At 44.2% G+C, this 20,083-nt stretch overlaps 1 protein-coding gene across 1 annotated transcript in view; it reads left to right on the top strand.

Moving 5' to 3' along the window:
• ADCY2 (adenylate cyclase 2 (brain)) overlaps nt 1-20,083 on the top strand; it is a 200,078-nt gene that overhangs the window by 47,396 nt on the left and 132,599 nt on the right. Inside the window, exon 3 of the mRNA XM_015409355.1 lies at nt 17,956-18,105. Within this exon, the coding sequence (XP_015264841.1) occupies nt 17,956-18,105 (150 nt within the window). The remainder of the gene's footprint in view (nt 1-17,955; nt 18,106-20,083) is intronic.

The raw sequence follows: 20,083 nt of genomic DNA, 5'->3' as shown, positions 1-20,083 counted from the left end.
TGTGAACAGATGAAGCTGGCTTCTACGGAATCAAACCATTGGTCCGTCAGGCTCAGTATTGTCCACGCAGACTGACTGACTGACAGTGGCTGTCCAGGGTCACAGGCCTTTCACATCACTTCCTACCTAGTCCTTTCATCTGGAGATGTCAGGGACTGAACCTGAGATTTCTGCATTCTGCATATTAAAAAAAGCCTTCAAAGCGTTGTCTATCAAGGACAGGTCCCACAAGAGATATTGTCTAAGGAAATAAGGGCTAGTCCCTATATTAAATGTAGCAACTCTTGAGAAGAGTCTTTAGAAACCAGGAAAATAACATTACAACATAAAGAAAACTTATACACAATGCCAGTTAAGTTGCTTCTGAGGAAGTTAAGAGACGAAACCAAGCATAAGCTGGCTGCTTTGTCAAGCTCTACATTCTTTTGACTGCTAACGGCACACGTTTTGGAATTCCACTGGTATCTTCTGGCTGTTGGCAGCAATTGATATTCTGTTGTATTACTGTGTTATTGTATAACATTAAGATATTGTATGATTAGGTTGTATACCTTATGAATATTTTGTATACTTTGATACTATAATTACCGTAAGTATAAAAGATATTGTATTAGCATACATAACTAATGTTTATGAGTGTATTATTGGATTGATTTTGGCCCCAGTTTTGTTGTCTTTTGATTTCTGCATATAAGGCAGATGCTCTACCACTGAGCCATGGCCCCGTCTGTATCAACTAAAAGCAAAATATTCTCTCTCTCTCTTTTTTTGGTAGTGTGTTTGCAAATGCTTGGCTCTCCAGGTGTGCTGTGTGGATTGCACCTTTAGAGATTGCCTGCAGGGCCCAAGCATTGAGTGAGGAAGGGATGGGCACCCGGCCTGGACTGTCACAGGGTCACCATGAAGTAGATTTCTTTTGCATTTATGGTTCATGCTGTTGACGATATGTGTTGGGATTTCTTTCATTTATTTATTTGCATCTATGGTCTGCGTTCCAGGACGGTGACCCATGTTACAAGTTTGTAGGAGGGCCAGGAGAAATTATGCCTTGGCCCTAACTGTGTCATGGTTCTTTTAGTACAACTGCCCCTCGTAGATTTTCCAGCGCTGGTTGAGCAAATCTCAGATTTTGAGGATGATGCCTGGGGAGGGTTGAGTTTCTCGGATCATGTGACACCGTTTCTTGGCGATGCTCTAGGAATGTCCTCTGATCTCTATGGTAGACCACGGAGATATGAGAAAGTTCCTAGAGCATCACTGTGGAGGCCATTTTTTTTCTTCCATGCCATATTTTATTGAGGGTAGGGGGTTGGGGCCAATGGCAGGCTTTACCCATAGTGGGTGGGCAAATGGCAAGCCTCAAAATTTCACCTCCCCTCTCCCAATTTTGAAAATAATAGTCACAGCTAACTGGTGGGAGACTTAGTGCGTGGCAGGGGGCTATGTGCTGGCATAAGTTCCTGTGACATCATAAGTCCCAGAAGTGCCATCAGGGGCATTCTAGCATTCTGCAAAAACTGTGGTTTTACCATAGAGTTTTTAAGAACATAAGAACATAAGAGACGCCAAAGGCCCATCCAGTCCAACACTCTGTGTCACCCAGTGGCCAGAAATACCAGTTGCCATCAGGAGGTCCACCAGTGGGGCCAGGACATTAGAAGCCCTCCCACTGTGGCCTCCCCAAGCACCACGTTTTTGCAGAATGCTGAAAGCATCTCACGTTACCTCCAGTTGAACCCAGAAGCAATGTTCCCTCTAAGCTGTGGAGTCTTGTGAGCAAAAATTCTACTTTGTGAGCGGCTGGCCTTAAAGCTGTGAGCGAGCGAGTTGGCTTCTGCATAAATTAGTTTGCTCTGGAGCCGTCTTTCCTGAGCTGAGATAAAAATGTGTGAGCCAGAGGCTAAAAAACTGTGAGCTAGCTCACACTAACTCAGCTTAGAGGGAACACTGCCCAGAAGTAATATGGGCACCCCAAGGTGCTACTGGGATACCAGGACTCCCCTCCCTCCAAATTTTCCCAGTGATGCCCAAGGCACTGGCAGGCGTTAAAGGTAATTGAAGTTTCCCACTATATTAGAAGGGCCAGTAACCTTAGTTAAAGCAGAGTCCAGATTTCTGCATAAGTTCCCACAAGGCGTCGTGATGCCTACTCAAGCCTCTGAGCCTTGGGGGAAACACGCAGGGCAAGCGGACCCGAATAAGATTCATCTCAGACCAACAGCCTTGTATATTCTCCCGGTAAGCGTTTTATTTCGTTATTTTATTTTATTCGTCTTACTGTGAAGGGTAAAACCTTTCCTCTCCAAAGCCTCCGTGTTAAATGCAAATTGGATTCGTTTTACTATGAAAGCTGTAGTAAAAGCACCTAATTTGCATCTGCCACTGAGGCTTCAAGGGAGGGAAATTTCCAGCTTTGCATTAAGCCAAAAATGAAGGTGAGAAAATAGAAGGCGTCTTACAGAGAGCACATGAACATGGGCTGCATGATTTTATGATTTCTGGTATCCCGCTTATGGAACCACAGGGCACTGTTCTCTCTTGGTGGCTCTCATCAGCCAAAGGTCTTGGGTCTGTCCATCAGAGGAGCCAGGACTGACGTTGATAACCAGTGGTCTCTCTCAGTAGAAATCAGCTTCATGTGTGCATCATTCTGACAATGTCAGCATCAACTATTTATTTTAGTTATTTATTTATTTTTGGCTTTATATCCCACCCCCTCCCCGAAGGCTCAGGGTGGCTAAGAACTGATATCCAGTTGAGGCCATGCTCGTACTCCTCTTCAGAGGGAAGGGTAAAACCTCACTGTGGTCCTTGGACCACTGGCTGGTAGCAGAGGACAGAGGTATCCTTCCTCGCATGTCTAAAGTCCCTGGGTAGTTGTAGCTGATATGATCCTGGGATCTTTTTCATACTTGGTCAGATAAGCTCTCCCCCAAGGTTCAAGATCCCCCAAGATCCCCCAAGGTTCAAGATCCCTGGAACTGTCAAAACCATCCTTTGAGGATATTTACAGAGCCCTGCCTGAACTGTAACAAGTGTCAGTTACTTGTGCAAAGCAGACAACTTTAAAGCACGAAGACACTTTCCATTTTTGCTTCTATGTTCAATGAAAGATTGTCAGTCAATTATTATCCCATGGATCCATTGCACAGAAGAAGAAGAGAAGAAGAAGAGATTGGATTTATACCCTGCCCTTCACTACCCAAAGGTGTCTCAGAGCGGCTTACAAACTCCTTCCCCTTCCCCTCCCCACAACAGACACACTGGGAGGTAGGTGGGGCTGAGAGAGCTCTTGACAGAAACTGCTCTTTTTCAAGGACAGCTCTGGCAGAACTGTGGCTTGCCCAAGGTCATCCAGCAGCTGCGAGTGGAGGAGTGGGGAATCAAACCCGGTTCTCCCAGATTAGAGTCCATGCACTTAACCACTACACCAAACTACACCACAGGGTGGAAGTGCTACTGTCCAAGGCATCTTCAGTCAGGGGAAGGCTCCTTCCACTGGGAGGAAGTACCTCTGAGAGCAGAATGGATCCTTGGGAGTCAACCCATGGTGCTCTGAGCAAAACCCTGCTCATAACTGCAGAATTACAGACTTCAGCAAGGGTGGCATCACTACTTCAGAACAATTCTCCCTTTAAGCTGTGGAATCTTGTAAGCAACAATTCTCCTCTGTGAGCTACTGGCATTAAAGTTGTGAGTGAACAATTCGGCTGCTGCACAAATTGGTTTGCTCTGGAGCCCTCCTGCCTGAGCTAAGACAAAAATGTGTGAGCCGGAGGCTAAAAAACTGTGACCTGGCTCACACGCACTCAGCTTGGAGAGAACACCGCTTCAGATCTATCTTGATTGTGACAGAATGGCTTCCTCCATTTAAAGCTGTTTTGTGAAGCATTTAGACAGGTTTCCATTGCAGGCTGAGTAAACTCGCTGGGTTAGAGCCAGCTCCAACACAGAGATGCATGCTGTTTTGCAAACCTTATGCTATGGTATTGTACTCAGGAGGGCTTCAGGAAAATGAAAAGTAATGCTTATGCCAAGGCGTTTTGTGTTCTTTTTTTGGTTTGCCAAGAGTTTTAAGATTAAGTTGAGCACAGGATTTAACTGCGGCCTTTGGTACCGCTACAGTGAACAAATAAACAGGAAAGATATACTTGGAGATAGATCTATGTGGCCGAGCACAGGATTAATGTACTTGAAGGGATTTATTGAAAACAGTATTCTTCTGTCTTCTGAGCAAGTAATACGCAGGAACAAGACTTTATGTTCCACAGCTGTTCTGGTATTTCCAAATCAGACACTTTTATTTCGGTTCTGATTTGAAAGTATAGTCCTTTGAAAGATCTAACGGAGGGCCAAAATACAAGTGATGGAGAGGAGGGATACATCTCGAGGCTGCCAACACTATCTTAACAGCATCCAGGGCTCTTTTTGTAGAAAAGGCCCAGCAGGAACTCATTAGCATAATAGGCCACACCCAACAGCAAGAACTCATTAGCATATTGGGCCACACCCCTGACAGCACAGCTCATTAGCACATTAGGACGCACCCCCATGTTACCAGAAGTGTGGTCATCCAGCCACATCCACCTTTTGCTTGTTATTCCATTTACTTTGTTTGTTGTCCAAACCCAGAGGGTTTTTTTGTAGCAGGAACTCCTTTGCATGTTAGGCCACACACCCCTAATGTAGCCAATCCCAATGAGTTTCTGCTGTTGGGTGTGGCCTATTATACTAATGAGTTCCTGCTGGGCGTGGCCAACTTGGGAGCCAGCCGGAACTCCGTTCCTGTGCGTTCCTGCCCCAAAATAGCCCTGCCTAGTTCTTTAAAAATTGCCATGAGGCCCTGATTCGGATACAGCATGCACTGTGGTGGCCCCAGGAGCTCTTGCTGAATTGCTGAGCTCTTTTTAATTGCTGAAATAACCACGGGAGGGTCTGTTTCTGTACCTGAAAAGGCACCCGGTGGTGGGGGGAAGCAAGAGCTACTTGGGCCACCACACCGTGTGCCCAATCCATATCGGGGCCTTGCAGCAGTTTTTAAAGAACTACAAATACTTTAAAAATGATGTCTCTAGCCATGGGATGGATCCGTGCCCCCCTTCACTTGTAGTTTGGCTGTAAGTTTGTGGTTCCTTTGTATCATACACCTATTAAATACATTTTAATAAGTAACTTGAGTTGTTAAATTCTGAAGCTGATGGATTAGTTGCCTGGCAGGTAAAATGAGAACGAAACTCTAGGAGTTGCAATTCGGGTTGCCAGGTCCCTCCAGGCAACCAGTGGGAGGGGGGGGTTACTGGGAGCAGCAGGGAGGCCCAGCCTATGTACAGTGAAGTTAGTGTGAGCTAGTTCACAGTTTTTTAGCCTCCCGCTCACAGTTTTGCCTTGGCTCAGGAAGGAGGGCTCCAGAGCAAACTGATTTATACAGGAGCCAAATCGCTCGCTCACAACTTTAATGCCAGTCGCTCACAAAATAGAATTTTTGCTCACAAGACTCCACAGCTTAGAGGGAGCATTGATCGGGGGTGACATTGGTATTTGTGCAAAAAAACCTCTATGGTAAATTTGGCTTCTGCCATAGAGTTTTTGCCCAAATACCAGTGTCACCCCCGATGTCCTGGAAGTGATGGCATCACTTCTAGTTCATGTAGGTAATGACGCTGTATCTCTCTCTTTTTCTGGGTGAGCTCCCCCCCTCACCGGTTAGCTGATTGGCGATGGGTAGGTGGGGACCCCCACGTTCACCAAGGGGACCCCCACATTCACCGAGGGATCTGGCATGTTTTGGTCCTGATTCACTGAAGCAGCCTTTAGGGGTGCAGATTAGAGCTAGGGAGGCCTTGCCCAATGTTTAAGTGATAGAAAAGCATTATATTAAAAGGAGATGGAACGAGACTCTCAGTAGTTGTTCTTTGTTCCTGAGGAAGGACTAGAAGTCTGAAACATTCAAAAAATTACCAAGGAAAAGTGTTGGACTTTTTGGAGATTTATCTTGTGTATTTGTTCTTTGGCTTCTGCATTATCCTTTTTTTTTTAGCCCCTGGAGGGGATTTTTTTTTAAATAATACTACATAAACTACCAAGAAAAAACGAGGATAGGGGGACTACAATTTCAGGGAGAAAGAAAAGATAACCCACACTAAGCTAAAAACCCAAGGTTAGGAGATCATTCCCTGTTAAAATGCTGTTAGTAAAAGAAAAGGCTGTTAATAAACAATACACTTTGTGAGATCCTGTCTTTCTAAGCTTATATGTTAGATTGTTACTTGATATGAGAAGATTTCCTGAGTATCTCCTCCAGCTCATTTCATAAAGGCTATTTGCAAAGTCCTTTCGCCTTTACATCTATACTAAAACTCTCTAAATTCTTGATATCTTCTTAGACGTTCACTTCAGCCCAATCTTCTTCCATCCAAAGGAATAGAACCGCTAATCTTAAGCCTCTTCCACTCTGGTCTTGGGGTCCAGTGGCTTCTCAAAGGTTTCTTGATTATGAAGGGTACCTCCAGCTCCTTTTTCTCAGCAGACTTTAAGATGACACTTTCTAAGCACACACACAGAGAAGAAGTCAAATCCTTGTAAATTTCTCCTGTTTCTCTTGTGCTTTTTCTTCTTTTCTCATTGAGATCGCTGCTTAATTTAGTGTCTATCTCATTCACTTTGAGAGCCCTCAATCCCATTTTTTCTCCACTTGCCTCCTGGAGCTGCCGAGACACAAATTGTTGATTTATCTTGGCCAGCTGCTGGTTAATACCAACAAGTTGCTCCAAGATCGGCTTCTGCATTTTCCTATGATGGATTATATGGATAGATTTATTCCAGACAATAGATGCATTTCAGTTTGATGAAGTCTCCTTTGTGAATATTTTGCAGGAAATTCAGCTCACAGTTGTTTTTTGTTATTCTTTGCTGCTTTTTACTGTGTGCTGTAATGTTGTTGTTGTATGTTCCAGTAAACCCTAGTTGCAGTGCCAGTACGCATCAGACGATGGTTGTGGAATAATGTAATCGAAAGATGGATATTGTTGAACCTGAACAAAGCCTTTTAAAAATATCCCATCAGTGGCACTTCACCCTGTGCAAATAGATTGAGTTATAAAATGACTACATAACTCCAGTTGTCGCTGTGGAAGATCCTGTGCAGATCTTGACTTTTTTTTTTGGATAAATGGGTTTTTGTTTTATTTTATATAAATTAATAGCTATAGGCCCCGGTCACACGGAGCATTAGCCATGCTAGAGAGATGGAAGATAGGTGGATTTTCCGGGCACGATCTCACCGCCACATCTGGGAAGCGTAGCGCTCCCATGGCTCAACCGAGGCTTCCCGCCAAAGATGCGCAGCAAAAAACTAGTACCTCGGAGGTACTAGTTTCAGGAAACCGTGGGGCAAGGGTGGGCGTCTGATCGCGTTTCCGGTGGCATCCGGCGCCCAATCCCCATTGAAAAAAAGTCCCCCCCCCCCGAAGTCTCCAGGAATGCGCACAAACACCCAACGGGCATGTGCATACTTCAGGTTAAAAAAACCCCCACAACCCCGTTTGCCATGCCGCGCCGCTTCTTTGGCGCGTCGTGTGATCGGCACCTCCCCCCTAACCACGGAACCTCAACGGGACCGCGAGGGGACGCCTGATCGCGCAGTCGCATGTTATTTTGCTGCGGGGCAAACAGCCACGCCTCCCCCCCGTGATATCTGGCCCGTGTGACCGGGGCCATAGTACTTCTAAATATGTGTGTGATTGTCAGTTCACCATTTTGTTGACAGTAATGACTTTGAAACGGCCGTCAGTTTATTAACGCTTGCCCTGCAGTTGGAAAAAGTAGACATTTTCACTTCAGTGGTGAGTGGTGTTGTTACTGTGGTGAGAGCAGTTAACCTTTTGATCTGAGGGTATGGCAACATACATCTCATCAGTGTCGTGTCCCCCCCCTCCCCATATGTATGGAAAGTTGATGGAGATAAATACCAACATCGATATATGGCACACTGTGGGCTGCGACACCCAGGCTTTCCAGATCTCACTTGAGAGCCCCAGCGTACCACAAATCATATGGTCACTGGGACCAGAATTAGAGCTCACTCAGGCACCATCAACACTCTCCTGCCACAGTATCGGTTTCACTAGAGCAGGGGTGGCCAAACTTGCTTAATGTAAGAGCCACATAGAATAAATGTGAGATGTTTGAGAGCCACAAGACATGGACAGATATTTCACACGTTTTTACTGGAAAATATGCAGATTTGCTTTTTATTGACATTAAATGAGAGTGCCAAAAGTAAAAACAAAAGGGGGTAAAAACAGATACTGATAATGATATTTATTTATCCAGTGATACTTGTAGGCTGGGGGAGGGGGGCTTGGAGAATGCATTTAAACTTAAGGTTGCTTTCTTTCTCTGTCCCCCCCCACACACACCTCAAGACTACCCAGGGAGGGGAACACTGGCTGGGGAAGGGAAGACCGATGGGGGAGCCATGCCTCCCCTTCTGCTTCCCCAGCCGCCCTGCTGGGAGCCGCATGTAGCTCCTGAGCCGCAGTCTGGCCATCCTGCACCAGAGGAATCCAGTCTGCCTGCATCACTCTGTCAGCACCACAAACTGCATTCTTCCCAACTTCGTGGGTCTTCCTCCAACAGAACTACCGCCTAAGCGGAGGAAGGCTTCATTCTTTGTTGAATGGAGTGGTAAGATAAAGTCAAGTGTCCCATACAAGCTTGGAATTACAGTTAAAATTTAGATCTCTCACAAAGGCATGGAGCCCGGAGTATACGTTTTTCATAAGAATGAAGACTGAGGCTTGCTCTCTGCTCAGAGATGTACAAATATGGGGAAACAAGAAAAAGTACCTGAGATCTGGGAATGGATAAAAAAGTTAATTTTCATGGTTGAAATGGTCAAAATGACAAGAAAACTTAAGAATCAAGAGGAAGAAGAATTCTTTGCAGATTGGAAAGACTTTAAAGACTATTTGGAGAAATATTGGGAGGTGAAGAACAATTTATTTAGCTTTGACAACTACTAATGATAGAAAGATATTTAGAATGTATAAGAATAATAGTGTTACCTAATAAGTTTAAGTAATAGATGTAAGATGAAGAGCAATGAAAACAAAAAAATTGGGAGGGAGGTTGGAGCACTGCGGGAAGCCAGAAGAGGGGGAGGATTTGGATATAAAAGGATTGAAAAAAATAAAGTTACATTGTTTGATTTTGATGTTATATCCTAATAAAAATTGTTTTTTAAAAAAGAGAGAGATGTACAAATATGTGAAGAAATCCATTTTTTCTTTGGAGATTTGAATTGAGCAAAACCTTCACTCTGAGTTTTAGAAGTGTCCCCCCCCTCTGGGCAGAGAGAAATATATTTTGGTTAAAACTGGCGGTATATTTGATGCTCACATCCTACTGGTTTTCCCCATATGTGTCTGAGAGCCAACTGTGGTCTCCTTCTTGGTCCTTTCCGCACTAGACCTTCAATCCTGGTTCAACCCTGTCCCCGGACTCACATTCTACACTACACTCCAGTTCACCCCTGTAATTATCTTAGGGTATTTTTTTGTTTCCACATTACATTGAGCTCACCCCAGTTTCGCCCCACCCTTGTCCCAGGATAAATGGCCGCTGTTATAACCAGGGATGAATAATAATAATAATAATAATAATAATAATAATAATAATAATACCTTTCGATTTATTGATCACTCATCCTGCAGAGCTGCTGTCTCTGAGCGATTTACAGTTACTCAAGTTTTCACACGGGACTAACAATGATTCATAGGGTAAGGAAGGACAACATATAATTCTTTAAATCACACACTTTTGCAGCCGACGGGGATTTTGTTCAGCTGTAAGCTTCAGACGTGTTCCAGACGGCATTCACTTTCGGCTTGGCTGCATGACGTCAGTTCTTCCAGGACTGCTTTGAGTTGTAGTGCCGCACTGCCACCGCCTGGCCGGATTGGCCCATCACAGGCTTCTTAATGCCGAAGAGGTCTTTTTTCCAGGCTTCCGAGCTTATGAACTGGACCTTCCGTTCGCTGGCTAACACCTCTCCCACGGGGGTTTAGTGTGCCCACCCTCTCTAAGGAGTGGTACCCATTTTATCTACTCGCCGAAGCTTTCGAACTGCTGGGTGGACGGTGAGCTGGGGACTAGGCTGGTAGCTCACACCAGCGTGGGCTAGAACTGACAGTGGCTCTGTTCAGTTCAGATGTTAACCAGAGGATAAATTCTCTGTGCCACCGCTCCCCGCAAGGTATTGTGTCACGAGTTGAACTGATAAAACCAAGGATGAGATCCAAGTGCGGAAAGGACCCTTGTTGCCACTTTCTAGTTGTTTCCCTCTCGAAAGTGGCCGTCTTGGCATCTCCTAAAACGTGTTCTGTCCCCTTAAGTGGCCCCCCCACCTTGTCGAATGAGCTCTGTAAGGATATGTGAGGGAGCTCACTTTTGTCTTCAGAACTGTTTTGGAGGGGCTTAAAGTTTGTTTTGATTACAAGGACTTTTAATGTGGTTTAAGTTGAAGGCATTTTCTTAGGGGGGGATTATTGTGTGGTTATTGTATTTTGCTTGTTGTTCAGTCTTGGGATAGTGCTTCCCTTTGAAACACAGGAGAAAGACAGGATTTAAGCAGTTTAATAAATAAATAACGCACATTAATCTTTTCAGTGGCCTATAATTTTTTTCTAGAAAAAGTATGCCAGAGGTCATAAGTTTGGGAAACTCAGGTATATAATGTACTGTGGCCCCGGTCACACGGCAAAGTTGTCGCGGGAGAGGCACGGATGAACATAAGAACATAAGAACATAAGAGATGCCAATGTTGGATCAGGCCAAAGGCCCATCCAGTCCAACACTCTGTATCACACAGTGGCCAGAAATACCAGTGCCATCAGGAGGTCCACCAGTGGGGCCGGGACATTAGAAGCCCTCCCACTGTTGACCCCCCCAAGCACCAAGATGACAGAGCATCACTTGCCCCAGAGTCCCTATCTATACCTTGTGGCTAATAGCTACTGATGGATGGTGGGCGGATTATCCGGGCGCGATCACACCCCAACATCTGGGAAGTGGAGCGCACCTGTGGCTTACCGCCGACAATGCGCGTTAAAAAACTAGTACCTCTAAGGTACTAGTAAACATTTGCCACGGGCTGCCTCCAGACGGCCGTGGTGTGATCGCGCCGGCACGCAGCATTCCCCTCCGGTCCCTCGTTTACCCGCCGGCGCTGAGGGAAGGACCCATGGTGTGCCGCCGGTGCATCTGATCACATAATCGCAGATCAAACTGCGCCGGGGCAATTAGCCATGCCTCCCCCCCGCGATATCCGGCCCGTGTGACCGGGGCCCGTGCTGTTAGTTACAGAATGCTTATCAGGTAACATATAGCTGACAGCCCTACAGAAACGACAAACTAAAAGCAGTAAAAAAAAAAAAAAAGACAACTGCCGAGTAGCTTTCCTGCTACAAACCTGCCAGTCACGCACAATGTTCCCTCTAAGCTGTGGGGTCTTGTGAGCAGAAATTCTACTGTGTGAGCAACTGGCATTAAAGTTGTGAGCGAGCGATTTGGCTGCCGCATCAACTAGTTTGCTCTGGAGCCACCCTTCCCGAGCTAAGACAAGAATGGGTGAGCCAGAGGCTAAAAAACTGTGAGCTAGCTCACACTAACTCAGCTTAGAGGGAACACTGGTCACGCATAGTAACAGAGAACTCAACATGTGTCCTGCTCCTAAACATTGTGGAATGGTCAGATATTTTTCAGTACTGTAAAGTCTTTCCCTCTCTAAATTACAGTTCCTCCTTAAATGTAACTCTTGTGGCACTTTATAACTTAACAGTTCTCTTTCTGGCATTAGCTTTTGTGAATGGGAACCTACTTTGTCAGATGCCAAGAGACAGCTTATTTATAGAAGTCTTGCACATACAGCAGCACGTGGCCTCAGTACGTTATGTAATGAACTGATGCGGCTTGAAGGAAAGATTAGAAAACTGCAGTATCAGTGACCAATCTTGGCTTGAAGATGGCAGACTTATTCTACATATCTCCCAGTCCTTTTAGCTGAATCAATATGGTGAAGTAGACTCTTACAGGATGTTGTAGCCTCCGAGTTTCTGTAATCTGCTTCTTTCTGAACAGAATCTCTTACTGGAAGAGAGGAAACCATAGTGCTTTGCAGTCCACTTATTGGAGAGGAACTGCATGTTGTTAGCTCCCAGTGATACGAGGTGATAGTACCTTGTTTGCAATGTGTAGTGTATTCCAAAGCTGCCATAGAATGCATGATGTTATGTGAAACATCTCATTGACTTGTAATGTTAAGCTTTGTCCTGGGCTAGGATCCAAATACATCCAATCGTGTTACTAGCCCAGGAAGCACCTAACCAATCACTTTCAAGCAAGCTCCCTGAGCGGGAACATCTGTGATTGGTCCTTATGTGAACAACCTTATTGGTTGGTATTTGTACAGGGGGTGTGGCTACATTAGCCGGGAATGTTTGAACAGGGAGAAGGCTAAGCTGGATACTCTTTTCGTTGAAGTCAAGTTCTCAGTGGTTCTCTAGTTCTCAATTTTTGTTCATTTTGTTCTTTTTTCCTCATGGAAGAACATTAATTTTTAAAAATATTGCTTTTAATCTTTACACACTACAAGAGATAAGGGTAAGGGATCTTCTAACTAAAATACAGAGTTAGCAAGGATCATATAACGGTTATACATCAATTTCTTGGTGTTTCCCTATTGTTTAGTTTTTAAAAGAAAAATGGAGGTTAGCTACTAATATTACTAGTTCAAACAAATGCACGCATAGTTAGTCATAGCGGGTGCATTTTAGTATTTCAATAGAAAAAAATAAAAAAGAGATCTTAAATTCAGAGTTAGCCTATTTGTCGGTTTTCTTTCCTCTACGTTTGTTTTTGTCAAAGGTTAGCTTAATTTTGAGTGGCTTAGGAGCTGTTACTCCTAATTCTGATTCAGAGTCCAGAGTTCCTTCTGAAGAACTACTCGATGAACTATCCGTACTTCCCAGTCCATGTTCGCTGTTATCTTCTGAAGCATTTTTGTCCTCCGCTTTTCCTTTTCCTTCCGCTGAACTTTGGTGCTGTTCCAAAAATGCTTATGCTTTTATAACAGAGTCAATCTTTTCTCTCTCTCTTTAAAGCTGAAGATAAGTCCTTCTGGAACAATCCATCTGTAGGGAGTGGAGTTTTTCTGTAAAAATAATGTCAGCTTTCTATATTGCTTCCTCCTCTTTCTCACTTCAAATGGAACATCTTTTAAAACTTTCACTTCTTCTTTGATTTTCAAGGTTATCCCATTAGTTGCTTTCAATATCATATCTCTTGTTGACCTTTTAGAGAATTTCACAAACATTTCACTCGGCAGCTTGTTCTTCTTAATAAATTCTGGATAGGTATGATATACCATATCCATGTCGCTTTGTAATGATTCTGCTTTACAGTCTGCCACTGAAGCTAGTGCTTCACTTAAGATCTCTTTCAGGTTTTCTCCTTTTTTTTCTGGAATCCCTTGAAATCTCAGAACAGATGAAGACCTTTCCATCTGCAGTTGTAATAGCTGTTGTTTCTTGGAGGTCTTTTCTTTTTCTACTACCTCCAGTCTTTGGTTTAACGCATTTGTTTTACTTACCATCAACCTTTTCCAGCTTTTTGGCTGTCTTCTTGTGCTAGTTTCTTTCAGTTCCTTTTGGATAGCAACAAAGTTGCTGTTGAAGTTAATCATCTGATCCAGCAGAGGGCGCAATGCTGCAGCAATCATCTTAGGAAAGTCTGTGGTTACTTCCTATCTGGAGACTGGAGTTGTTGAGCTGGTAGTTCCTAAAAAAGGTTTCTTCCTGGACGCTATTTTTTCAGCCCGATGAGACATGTTTACATTAAAAGGAAAAGTGGAAGAACCTTAATTTATATGAGACCTTCCGAGTGGTAGAGCTTGGCCAGCAGTTCACAGTGACAGTAAGAACTAGCCATAAGAGATATCTGTTTATCTCTTTGTTGATGTAGATAAGTTATTATGCACTCTATTTTACTTGAGCAAATATTTCAGTGTAAAAGTCATAAATAGTCCTTTTCCCCATAGTAAATAATTGAATTTGTTCCCTTAATCTTCTTGAAACATCTTGCTTTATGTCAGATTTTGATGACCTCGCCCTCCCTCAGACGCAGGATTTCCCCTCTGTTTTTCTCTTCTTTTCTGACTCTGCAGCCCATTTATATATTTTCTTCTTTCCTGAAGATCTATGGCTGCCTCACCCTGTCACGTTATTGTATTTTTATACTAGCTCAGCCCAGGAACTTGAGGGAAGAGACAAGACCCTCTTAACTTAAATGTCTAAAATGGCATACGAGAGGCTTTAGAATGTTCAAAGAGAAACAAAATATTTTATTCAACGTAGAGGGGGGAAAGTCAGATGAGATCAGGGGTAAAATGACTGAGGTACATCAATAAGAACTCTGAGTTAACTTAATATTTTCACAAACTATAATTCATGTTTCCAGCAATTGAGAGTTTTAAACTTTTCACACAGTCTTAGAATCTTTGAGATGAGAGGCTTTTGTTTCAGTGTTTCCTAAACTCTCTAGTATACTTTCTTAAGTTTGACTGGCTCTTCATGTTTCAGAAGGCAGGAATATACTAACTAGCACCCAAATTCCTTCTCTGAGCACACCAGGGATCACTCCACTCTTCACAGCTATCTCCCTTATCAACAGGGCAGGGAATCACTTCTCTGACTAGAAGATCTATCCCTTTTCCTGGCCCAAAGGGGGGTCTTCACTGATCCTCCCACTCCTCCTTGCCAACCTTCCCAGTCTTCTGTCAGTGTTAAACTTTCTTCAGTCAGTCCTACACTCTCCTCAGTCAGGGCTAGACTGTTCTCGGTCAGCGCTAAACTGCTCCTGTTCTCAGTCATTAAGAACCTGTTTTCAGTCAGAGCTAAACTCTTCTCAGTCAGAGTTAAACTTTCCACTGAGTTCTCTTCAGTAGTCAGTTCCCAAGTCTTTCTTCTCAACTCATGTTAACCAATCAAATTCCTTTGAGCAGCCTGTCACTCAAGGCTCTCTGGCTCTGTGAGGCATTAACCTTTCACAGTCCATTACATGTTTACACAACACTTATTAAGCATTTAAAGTGCAGTCTGTCACACAGATCTGATCCCTAACCATTTTTTTAAAAAAAGCTTGACAAATCAGAAACAAGTTAAAGCCACATGGACATCAAAATACTGTCAAATGTGTTAGGGAGAGGTCATCTTCTACTTCCTGTTCCTCCAGGCAGCTGTCAACTTTATCCCCTTTTTTCTGTAACGTGTAGATTTGCCTTGTGTTGTGACATCCTTCCATATATTTTCCCACCCCCTCACAAGAAAAAGCCAGTGGTGTGGAGAGGAGGTGCAGAAAAACACACGATGGCTTGGATCAAACAGAAATTTCCAGAAATGGAGGCAATTTTTATCTTCAGATTGTGATTTTCTCTCCTCCCCCTTTTATACTCTGCTGCCTCAAATATCTCATGAAATATTGCTCCCCCCCACACCTGGAACAGAACAGCGGAGTGGGAGGTCTAAAGGGAAAAAAGGAATCTGTGGAAATTTCCCCCCTTCTCTCTGTAGAAGTCTTCTGTGGGGTCCAACCCAGTGACACCAGGTGATCCTACCTACATGTTGTGTGAGAGAAAGGGATTTCAGCACACATGTCATGTTCAGTGGCATTTCTGCCATGAAAGATGTTACTTTAGCTGGCGCACAGAATATGCATGAACTTCTGTTTCACATTTTTAGGGACAGAAGGAAGCATGGGATTTGACTTTCTGTGTAATGAAAATGTCTGACTCCAATGCTCTCGCAGGCTTGGCAAGTTAGAAGTAAGCCTGTGGAATTGGAACCCTGGAGAGGAATTCCTCTTCTGTGTATAGATGATTGTTTTGATGAAGCCACAGGCACGAGCAGGCCTGTCCACCCCTCTTTTGTAACCTCCCATCTCTCCATCAGAGGGGCCTTGCTACAAAGGGGGAGTCTGCTGGTGTGGAAATCCTTGTATTGATATACTAACGTAAATGAATAAAGAGCCTGGTCAAATACAGCCGAGGAAGAGCTTGCGATCCAAAGAGGAGTGTTCTTGAAATGTTGGGAGATGTCGAAGAGCACCATGTAGCTTTCAGCCGTTCCCCCCCTACATAATTTATTTTTATGAAATGGTATGTCACACCTTTTTCAAAGCAACATTAATAAAGAAGACAGGTCCCAAGGAACTTATGATAATGTATTTCACTAGGAAAGGAGACAACTCCATTTAAATATGGGGACTATTTTATTATTTACGTCAACAATTTGTATCCCGCTCTGCAGCCCAAATGTTCTCAGGAGGGCTCACAGCACAATGAAATATAAACAGATGTATTAAAAAAACACACACACTCAAGCACACAGGAAAAAAACAATTTAGATGATGTAGCCCGTGTTACATCATTGAAGCTGCGGTGGCTCAAGTGGTTAAGATGCTGAACTGCAGGCTGTGGAAGGTCGGTAGTTCAGCAGTTCAAGACCCAGGGTGCCGCATGACAGAGTGAGCTCCCATCTCTAGTTCCAGCTCCTGCCAACCTAGCAGTTCGAAAGCAAGAAATTGCAAGTAGATAAATAAGTACCACTTTGGTGGGAAGGGAACAGCGTTCCGTGCACCTTGGTGTTTAGTCATGCCGGCCACATGACCACGGAAACGTCTTCGGACAGCGCTGGCTCTTCGGCATCTGAAGACGTTTCCGTGGTCATGTGGCCGGCATGACTAAACACCAAGGTGCACGGAACGCTGTTCCCTTCCCACCAAAGTGGTACTTATTTATCTACTTGCAATTTCTTGCTTTCGAACTGCTAGGTTGGCAGGAGCTGGAACTAGAGACGGGAGCTCACTCCGTTATGCAGCACCCGGGTCTCGAACTGCTGAACTACCGACCTTCCACAGCCTGCAGTTCAGCGTCTTAACCACTTGAGCCACCGCAGCTCCTAATACCCTGGGAGGAGAGCGCAAATACTGAGAAAGAATGATGACCTGTTTGATGAGGAGCATTATCTCCAGGATGTAACTGCAGTGTCCATCTTCATAGCTTTTGCGCAGTCCCACATGGGACTGTGCATGTGCGCAGGCCATCCACAGAGGAAAAGAGCTTAAAAGCTTTCCTTTTACCACTCCCTGCAGTGCTAGGAGTGTTCCCTGTTTTACAATTTGTACCCAGAGTCTCAAATGAAGTTTGTTCGGTAGGTTTTTGGGACAATAATTGTGAGGGTTTAGGACTATGTTTTGTTTAAAAACATCTCCTAAAGGTAACATCTGAACTGAACAGAGCTGCTGTCAGTTCTAGCCCCGTGCTGGTGTGAGCTACTAGCCTTGTCCCCAGCTCGCCGTCCACCCAGCGGTTCGAAAGCTTCGGCGAGTAGATAAAAAGGGTACCGCTCCTTAGAGAGGGTGGGCACACTAAACCCCCGTGGGGGAGGTGTTAGCCAGCGAACGGAAGGTCCAGCTCGGAAGCCTGGAAAAAAGACCTCTTCGGCATTAAGAAGCCTGTAATGAGCCAATCTGGCCAGGCGGTGGCAATGTGGCACTACGACTCAAAAAAGCAGTCCTGGAAGAACTGACGTCATCTAGCCACGCCGAAAAAGTGAATGCCATCCGGAACACGCCTGAAGCTTACAGCTGAACAAAATCCCCGCCGGCTGCAAAAGTTTGCGATTTAAAGAATTATATGTTGTCCTCCCTTACCCTATGAAACATTGTTAGTCCCTTGTGAAAACCTGTGTAACTGTAAATCGCTCAGAGCCAGCAGCTCTGCAGGATGAGCGATCAATAAATCGAAAGGTATTATTATTATTATTATTATTATTATTATAATTTGGGATAGCATATGTCTCTCTCGCTGATGGAGGCCTCCTCCTTATGTTTTGTGCTTAGATTCTGGCCAACGTGATCATTTTTATCTGCGGGAATCTCGCTGGAGCCTACCACAAGCAGTTGATGGAGCTCGCGCTACAGCAGACCTATCAGGACACCTGCAACTGCATCAAGTCCCGCATCAAGTTGGAATTTGAGAAGCGGCAGCAGGTAAAGCTCTTCTCTCAGGAATTCACTGACCTTTCCTTGTGCTCCTGTCTTCTGTTGTTGTTTTTCCCCTCTCGTCGCCTGTGCTGAAATGCACATTGATCAGGCCAGGAGGGAAGAAGAGCTCTTCTGAAGCCTACTTAAGGGTGTTGTTTGCAGCAATTTCCACCCAAATGCAGAAGAGATGGGATTAGTTTTCCTGTCCTTTCCCCCCACTTACCTGAGTTCATAGTAGAAGATAAAAGGAACATTAAGGCTCTTATGTCATTACAGTTTTTCTTTTGATATAGTCCATTGCTGTGGAGGGAGGGGGGAATCAGTGAAAAAGGTAAAGGTAAAGGTTCCCTTGCTCGAAAGCCAGTCGAGTCCGACTCTAGGGTTGCGGTGCTCATCTCCGTTTCAAAGCCGAAGAGCCAGCGCTGTCCGAAGATGTTTCCGTGGTCATGTGGTCGGCATGACTAAACACCAAGGCACACGGAACACTGTTCCCTTCTCACCGAAGTGGTACCTATTTATTTCCTCAGCTTAGAGGGAACATTGGTAGGCAGAGCTGCCTTGGAACCTGAGGGAACAATACGGGTATGTGACGACCCCTTTCTGGGGAGGTCTGGTTTCCCTTTAAAAGGGTTCTTTATGTTTTGTTTTACTGTGTATATCCGGCTGCAACCAGGAAATTTAAGGCTTTCCAAACCTGTATACTATACTATTTCTATCACTGGGTAGGTAGGTCGGTTTTAAGGCTTTCTAGGTACTAATGTGGTTCCTGAGAAATTATTTCTTTCAGAGCTGGCATCTTAAATAAAAGTAGATTTATTGATATAATTCGTAAATAATATGGTAGAACACTGTAACTAGGAAAGGGTAAATACTGAACAATTCCAAATGATTTCCAACACTCTTTTCTCTCTCACTGTCAGGGATCTTGGCATGTAACTTTGTAACACTTTTTTCCTTAAGGCCATAAACGTTTACTGTTTCACTTTAGCCTGTCACTCAGACTTTTTATATAACTTTTGTTTCCTTATACATTCATCTTTTCTTCATACACATAACTAACTCTTGTATCACACACAAGACTGTCTCTCTCCCTTAGACCTCAGACCTCACTCCTAACAACCACCGTCTTCATCAACTGTCCTCCTTCAACTGTCACTCTTGACTGACCAAACCCGTTCATCCACTAATTTTTTCTTCCAAAGCTTCTCCCCCTTTCTGCCAATCACCAATCACACCACTCGCCTGTTTCAACCACTCTAGACTATCACACAGCCATGCAACTAAACTTGTAAAAAGACACACACACATATAAAACACGGAATCATTACAGGGTATTTCAGAGTTCTCTCTGTAGAGTCATATAATTGGAAAGGGCCATACAGGCCATCTAGTCCAACCTCCTGCTCAGTGCAGGATCAGCCTAGAGCAAGTGTTCATCCAGCCTGACAAGTATCCATCCAGCCACTCCTTGAAGACTGCCAGTGGACTCCCCCTTCCATCGCCAGGCCTTTACTTTGGCCTGTTTAAAAGCTTTCCCATCGGTAGTCCTTTTTGGTAGATTTAGGCAAATACCTTCTCAAAATAGGCTTTGTCCTTGTGAATGAGGTACTCTTGATTCATTTTCTCATATCATTTTAGAGTGTCTCCTCCTTGCTTTACAACATAAACAATTCCTGTCTAAATACCTCTAGCATAGTGTCTTCGTTAAGGGAAACAGTTTAATTTATCTTTTAGAAGATGTCAGTCCTCAATCACTACATGTGTTGCCAAATTTTTAGTTGAAGCTTGTAAAATTAAGTCCAAACACATTACAGCTCAGCCTTGAGGAAGTCGACAAATTGCTTTCGGCTGTACACCCCACCACATGCTGCCTGGACCCGTGCCCATCATGACTGATTAAAGCTAGCTGTGAGGGGTTGGGTGACGCCCTAAGGGAAATTGTCAGCAAGTCCCTCACAGAGGGACTGTTTCCTGGGGTGCTCAA

Source organism: Gekko japonicus, unplaced genomic scaffold (assembly GCF_001447785.1).
Source record: "Gekko japonicus isolate JY-2015 unplaced genomic scaffold, Gekko_japonicus_V1.1 scaffold707, whole genome shotgun sequence".
Taxonomy (NCBI): Eukaryota; Metazoa; Chordata; class Lepidosauria; order Squamata; family Gekkonidae; genus Gekko; species Gekko japonicus.
This window is presented reverse-complemented; position numbering and strand designations above follow the sequence as displayed.